Genomic DNA, 7,418 nt, shown 5'->3' with positions numbered 1-7,418 from the left:
CACATTCCCATCTCCCTGTTGAATGTTGAGCTTTGGTTGCCATCAGGTAGTCGTCGTAACGTTGAGGAATAGAGTTCGAGTTCGTCGTTGTACGCTTTGACGACGTCGTGGATGGAAGGTGTCGAGGTAAACAGCAAATAGCCTTATCAAGCAAGTATTACTTAGATCCGAAAAGGCTGCTATATTAAGAAGTTTCTTCACCTCGTGGCATCAACATATCTTCCACATATTTGCTGCACATATATGGTTGCCTTTTGTAGAAATATCTTCTCTGAATATCTTCGACGTTTGTCCACCCCCAAAATTCTTAATAATTCCGATGGAAAAAAAGTTATAAAATGAAATAAAAGATTTTAAATATCTTTCAAGTAATTTCGGCAGTTAAAAGGTAGCATTATTATTAATATCTACCCCATTTTTTCACGATAATCCCAGTGGATGTATAAGCCAGGGCCCGCAGTGACAAAAAAAAACACAGCACTTGGAAGAATCTTTTACATCATATATTCACAACAGGAGCACTTCACAACATAATTCAAACAGATTCACGAAGCTACAGTGTAGGGCTACAACTTTCGTTTTTTGACCATTTTAGGAAATTGGTCATGTGATCACCCTCCCAACAACCCATGTGATACATATCATCATTATTATCTAGTTTTGGTAATGAAAGTGCCAGGGAGCCTAATGAGAAGTAATGAAATCGTCAAGGTGCTCAATGAAATATCCTAAAAGAAATGAAAGGACCAAATGCCCCAATGAAATCTCCCAATGAAAAATCTGAGCCTAATGAAATATCCTAATGAAAATGCTAAGAAATGGTAATGAAAAAGCGAAGGAGCCTATTGAAATATCCTAATGAAAATTCTAAGAAATGGTAATGAAAAAGCGAAGGAGCCTATTGAAATATCCTAATGAAAATTCTAAGAAATGGCAATGAAAAAGCGAAGGAGCCTAATGAAATATCCTAATGAAAAGTTTAAGAAATGGTAATGAAAGGGCCAAATACCTAATGAAATATCCTTATGAGAAATAGTAATGAAAAAGCGAAGGAGCCTAATGAAATATCCTAATGAAAATTCTAAGAAATGGTAATGAAAAAGCGAAGGAGCCTATTGAAATATCCTAATGAAAATTCTAAGAAATGGCAATGAAAAAGCGAAGGAGCCTAATGAAATATCCTAATGAAAATTCTAAGAAATGGTAATGAAAAAGCGAAGGAGCCTACTGAAATATCCTAATGAAAATTCTAAGAAATGGCAATGAAAAAGCGAAGGAGCCTAATGAAATATCCTAATGAAAGGTCTATGAAATGGCAATGAAAGGGCCAAAGAGCTTAATGAAATATCCTCATGATATCTCATTATTCTTGCCTATATCTTATGAAAGATTCCAATGATAAATTGAATGAAATAGATGGGCAATCCTAATGAGATGCCTTTCATAAAACCTGTGGCAGTATACACATTGCCTCTTGGACAGTTGTCATAGATTAATCATAAATAGTGGTAGCCACTAGTGATCATCCCCCATGACCTCCATTGCTCTCTTTTTCCGCCTATCGGTCAGTAATACATCTTGGCATACTCACAGCCTGGTCGCAAAAAAATTGCGGATGAACTAGAATATGTAGGCTGCTCGTCTATTCTCTCGATGGACACCTGCTAGGCTTCTCTCTCAGACCCAAAATGTCAACGACGCATTCTACTTTCAAACTCTGTACCGCCAACACAATTGATAGCCCCGAGTCTTCGCCCTTTAATTTAAAGCTTCCCATCCGAACTTGAATCCAACAAATCGCGATTGGGGAATCCACTCCTTTACAAGTCAGCTAGCATGACCAACAGCAGGGAGGGTTTTAGCAGAGGAAACCGGGGCCCATAGGAGAGTTTCTGCAGAACAGAGGACAGCGGCACCCATACACTCATCCGCCATTTGACTGCCGTGTGTACGCTCTCAAAAGTGGATCTGCTATCTACATACTCCCGCTCCCATTTCTTCTCTGAGCGACGAACGCCGCCGCTTCATCTATCTCCTCTGACTCACTTAGACTAAATCCTCGCAACCTTCCCTCCGTGCTACAAGATGTCCTAGACATGAACATGTCCCTTTTTCTGCTTTCCCGAAAACATGGCATGGACGTAGCCGCATATACACTTCCGAGTCCTACCACTCCTCGTCAAGCATACTGTACGACCGTAAATCAGCTCTTCATCTGCACCTGCCCTCGTAAACCCACATTCTCGATCATTATCAACCCCAGAAGCGTCACATTTGCGCCCTTCGGCGTGTATTTTTCAGGCAGAGGAAGGTACGTATCTTTCCTTAAGTTGTTGCGTGGTTCTGATATCTACGAAAGCTCGTGGCCATGGGCTCCTGCAATCTGACAGAAAAGAATGTGATTGGGCTCACGTAAGTTGGGATTAGACGTGGTCGACGATGGCCTCCTGACACCTTCCTTCTTTCCCAATTGTTTTTCAGCCTTTACCAAACTAGTGAGGGCAAAGGCGGCACCCATGGCTGTAAGACTATGCCTTGTGTACTGGACCCATCCACCTATACCTATTGCGTCGAGCATGGATCTAACCATGCTCTTTGGGATATGGATTGGTCCAGGGTGCCTCCACAGTATAATTTCGGGGTATCCCTGATACTCCATTGATGACCTGTATTTGTTTTTCAGTCAATATGTCAATACCTGCAAACAAACCTCAGTTTTGAGCTCCAGAACAATATTTTCGCATCTGTGTGTGTTTCTTCCACAAAGAAGCCTTGCAAATCACTCCAAATATATCCTGTATTATATTTAGATTTAATAGAATTGGTTCCTCATGCTCTGTATGTCAGAAATGGATGGATTGGGTGACCTGAATTCGGATGACCTTTGGGGATTGATGCTCCTGCACAACACATGTAAACAACTCTAAAAGCATCATTGTGCTGCTCCTCCTCCCACATATATGGACAGAATAAATGTAGGATTGGTCTTTCTTACCTCCCTAAAGGCATTTCCAGCCTGATATTGGGCAGAAACGGGTGTTGCAGTTTCAAAAATGTGTCAAATCTTCGTATTGTAGAGGCTGCAGACAAACTAATGTAAACAATTAGAAGACAGGTGAAAGACGACACTACTCGTCCTCTTCCACCAGGGACTCCAGGAGGGGATCCAGAGCAGAACCAGGTCCCTCGTTACTCTCCTCTTGGCTACCAAATGGTACGAGTGGCTTATCCCATAGCCGTGTAAAGCGAAGGCAAAGACCACGTTGTATACCCGCCTGCCGGGTCGCGTACGCCCTTATACCTTCACGCATCGCCCCATCCTGACTTTCCCATCCCTCTCGACGCTGTTCCCACCACATAGCCCTCCACTCCAACGTCTTGCGAACCCTTCGCATTTCTTCCTTCAACAACATTACCTCCTCTGTCCACCTCAAAAATCGTGCGCGAGCCTTGGCCCATTCAATGCGGACCGCTACCAAAGGCCCAATCAGTTTCAGCATACCAATTTAAGAAAAGAGATCACTTACCTTCATGTAGCTCTGCATCGCTACCATCCCCGATCGCGTCCGCGCTCATCCAAATCCACGAGACAGTCTTCTTCCCTTGTCCAAGACCCAATTTGTCGATCTTGCGCTGTTTTTTCGATCGTTCACGTCCATCGAGGCCCACTGGATCATTTGGGTCGTAGATGCTGATCTCCTCACCATCGGGGGTGGTGAGGTCCCCTTTGCTCAATTTACGCAGGGTCTTCTCCCACTCCCCCGGACCCAATAATTCCAGCAGCGCCTTCCGGCTGTTTCGGTATTTCACAGCCAAAGACTTCGTTTTGTCTTCCAGGCGATCAAGAGTATCTTTGGCCCTTGTGTTTGGGTTTTGTCCCCGAATATTGCGATTACGGAAGCCAATGAATGCGAGTCGGCCTCGTTGCACATTTCGGATTTTGTCCAATATGTCATGACACTGCGCTTTGCGCAGTTTTATCTTGATGTCGACGAGCACCGTACTGCAGTTGTGGGTGCGCTGGGCAGAAGGAAGAGCCGAGGGGAGCCAAAGGGGTTGATGCTCAGGTTCGACGCTGTCACGTTGGGTTTCGGGAAGCTCTCTCTGAATTGACTCATGCTCCACGGACATCACGGTAGCGGCCGGCATGTAGAGTGCTTGAAGATTGCGGAAGCGCTTGATTTCGCGTTGGAGCAGCAGGCAGCGCCGTTGCAACTCGTTCTCTTGTCGAATAGTGAGCTCAGCAGGGTTTCTTGAGTCCCAAATAATTCTATGTCTGTTGAATAGTGAGCAACGGCAATCAATCGATCAAAGCAAAAATAACTTACTGTGATTCCTCGATAATTAAGCCCATAGAAAGAAATGATGTCGGTCCGGTGTCGTGAAGCTGGGGCATACCCGCCGCCGCCTGCTTTTTTTCCTCCTCAAGCAGCTGTTTCTTTACCTCATCCTGAGATGCATCTGAAAAAGAATTAGGTGGGGGAGAGACAGAGACATGCCTCGACTCACGAGACACCACAGAGAGATACGGATTTTTCTTCTTGGGGTCTTTCTCCCAATCCAATATCATCTGGGTCCATTCTTTCTCCAGCCCCCCTTTCTCCGCCAACGAAGCACTGAAATCCTCAAAAATAGATTGTTGACGCTTCTGTTCAGGTATTGCGAGTAGAAGGCGAGTATGTAATGTCCGGCCTAGATCAAACGGTTGAACCAGATGAGTTGCAAGATGAAGGGAAAGCGTACCAAGGGCGACATATTTTCTGAAATTGTGGTGTCCAAGGTGATCGTCGAGCATATCATGCCTAGACCCAGGACCCATCTCTTTTGTGCTGTTGGCCACTCGGTTCAGCTCTGCCCAACTCTGCTCTATTCCCTCGCCATCAGTTCGACCAATGCCAGATTTGAAGTTTAAGGAGTGGGGTGCCTGACATGGCACCTTGTGCATAGGGCAATGGCACTTGGGGATACCCCATTCAACGGCGACAGAAGATGGGAGGTGTATTGCTGCCGGTAGTTTGGGTATACGCTTCGCGAACTTGAGCTTGAACTGGCAAGCAATATCGTAAGAGACGAAAACAGCCGCGACGAGGAGCGGGGCTAGGGCGGAAAGCAAAATGTAGTCCATATTACAATACCTAGAGCACATTGTCAGCTTCAGTAATAGATGGATAATAGACCATGTACCGTTCCCCTTTCTGAAGGTCTCCCACACCACCAGCGCGAATGATTTCGTGTCGCGCACAGACACACATTCCTACCCCTGTCGACCGTAAGCCCGTCGAAAACTGGGTCTCAGTGTTGGCTAATGTCTTGAAACCGCTACATGTGCTAATCTTCAATATTGTTACTTTGAAATACAACCTGGGATAATGCGCGAGACTTACATCTTTCTGAGTTGCATATTTTAGAATGTGCTTTTGATACGGCGCGTCTTCTGGGAAGTAAGCGAAGCCGGTGTGAAGACCGGGATCCTTCTTTAAGCTTGAACACATTAAATTTTTCAGTCGGAAATTGGCGTCCATGGCAACAATGAGAACATATAAAAACCTGGTGTCACATCAACAGTCGTTAGCACATGGAACTTGGTCTGGATTTGAAACAACAGACTTGGACGCTAAGTCGACGTCTTTCCAGTTTTCTGGGAGGTTAACATTGGGGATTGGGCATGCTGGACAGATAGTTGCAAGATCCCCTCAACTCGTTGATACCAAACCGCCCTCGACATTCCCCCGTCCATGCCGTTTCATTAGCTTGAGATGATGAAATTCGCGGATCATGCGCATGAATGATTTGTAGCGTGTCTAGATAAGAAAACAGGTGTTATGCCGTGTCAAGACTAATCAAACAGGCTGTTTACCTTTGGGATACTCAGCTCAGTGTTGTCAGTCAGATACTCGAGGGATTTGTAAAATTCGTGAGCGGATAATTTCCCCATAAGGGTAACAACGTGGAACAACTCCAGCAGTCGGAAGGTTGCACACGTTTGGGGGTGGTGAATCGTCGCAGGGAACCATTCGCTTCGCATCAGCTGTTGGCGATCCGATATCGTTCGTTTGTCACAGCCGCAAAAATCGACGGCGACGTTGTGCAAGCCATTTGTGTGCATAACGATGAAGTCTTTGTGGCCGGGGTGAGGAGCCACGCAGACGGAGTTAATGTGTCCCAGTTGTACGCGAAGACCCATCGACTTGAGGGTCACCTTTTCGAAGAAATTACCATTCCAACGCTAGTCATAGGTTAGCCCACTTGAAGCAAGATTTACAAAGCTGACTTACCTGGATGATGTGGAGCGGGAGATGGCTATGCCGAGTCAAACAGCAACTTGAGCATTGCAGAAGCCGGCCCATGCAATCCTCGCACCGATAGATCGCTTGCGCGGATGGACAGGTTGTGCACTGTGCATGAGAAGCGGCGTCGCCCCTTCCTTCCAACCTCAGCATCTCCTGGAGGTATTCATCCCGAAAGCCTGGGTCTGACTTTTCCCCCCCAGCCCATTCCCGTAACGGAGCATCCTACAAGATGTCAGAGCCTTCAAATAAAAATTATGGCCTGGCACTCACTGAGGTTGGGTAACGCTTCGCGGCAACCTTGGCTGCCACAGTAGGTACTTCTTCAATCTCATTCACCGCCTCGTCCTCGGAAACGCCATGATTGGCCGTTTCGCAGTCGTAATCGGTACTGGGATGCCATTCGTACACCGGAGATGGAACGCGACAAGGCGGGATGGCGCCTTTTTGGGGGGAGCGAGGAGTCTGGATTATGTTGAGCCCAGTCTTGGAGAGCCGAATGGTACGTGCTTGGGGAATCACTATATCATCCTCGCTGTTGGAACCACGAACGACGACGAAGCCCTTCTTGCGTGTGGGCTTAGGCATGGGTGGTGGGAAAATATTTGAAGTCGGCGGCTATTATACTTAGACACCTCACAAATCCTTTGTAGTCAGCAAGTTTTATATCCACGCAACGTTACAATTGGCAAGTTCACGCGTTACAATTACCAAGGCTAAGTATAAGAAATAATTAATGAGGTACTACGAAAGTCCTAGAAATGAAGCATTGTATTCTCTTCTTCAAGCCTTTCCTGTGCCTCCCATGCAGCCCGTTCTTTCGCTTGAGCAAGGGAATCCTCTAAGCAAAGCTCGATCCCCTCCAAACCCGATGTGTCTATGCGGGTACGAAGCGACGACACGATTTCCTTGGCGGCTTTGTTCATTTCCACCATCCAAAGCGAGTCTTCAGGCACGGGGCCGTCTTGTATGTTTTTTGGGAAAACGCCAGCAAGCCAGCAGAGCTTCTTTTTGAGTACCTTACAAAAACTGTCAGGAGGCCATTCGGCCTGTAGTCAGCACAATGTACTTACTTTTAACCATTCGCGGGGGATGTGGTCATCATAGCCAGCATCATCAAGAAAAGCTTCG

At 46.1% G+C, this 7,418-nt stretch overlaps 2 protein-coding genes across 2 annotated transcripts; one reads left to right on the top strand and one right to left on the bottom strand.

Annotated features, from left to right (window-relative positions):
- Nucleotides 1–2,096: 2,096 nt before the first annotated feature.
- Nucleotides 2,097–2,927, top strand: LACBIDRAFT_335858 (uncharacterized protein; the record flags this gene model as incomplete). Its single annotated transcript, XM_001890760.1, has 4 exons — nt 2,097–2,311; nt 2,391–2,412; nt 2,684–2,746; nt 2,820–2,927. The coding sequence occupies 4 exons, from the start codon at nt 2,097–2,099 to the stop codon at nt 2,925–2,927; spliced, it is 408 nt and encodes a 135-aa protein (XP_001890795.1).
- A 201-nt stretch (nt 2,928–3,128) lies between these two features.
- LACBIDRAFT_335857 (uncharacterized protein) lies at nt 3,129–6,875 on the bottom strand (the record flags this gene model as incomplete). The annotated part of the gene is made up of 12 exons (XM_001890757.1): nt 3,129–3,472; nt 3,528–4,276; nt 4,329–4,461; nt 4,510–4,692; nt 4,744–5,135; nt 5,251–5,333; nt 5,385–5,547; nt 5,652–5,668; nt 5,858–6,226; nt 6,276–6,300; nt 6,361–6,512; nt 6,561–6,875. 12 exons carry the CDS (start codon nt 6,873–6,875, stop codon nt 3,129–3,131), a joined length of 2,925 nt encoding a protein of 974 aa, XP_001890792.1.
- Nucleotides 6,876–7,418: the final 543 nt, after the last annotated feature.

This window comes from Laccaria bicolor, genomic scaffold (assembly GCF_000143565.1).
Source record: "Laccaria bicolor S238N-H82 LACBIscaffold_166 genomic scaffold, whole genome shotgun sequence".
NCBI classification, from domain to species: Eukaryota; Fungi; Basidiomycota; class Agaricomycetes; order Agaricales; family Hydnangiaceae; genus Laccaria; species Laccaria bicolor.
This window is presented reverse-complemented; position numbering and strand designations above follow the sequence as displayed.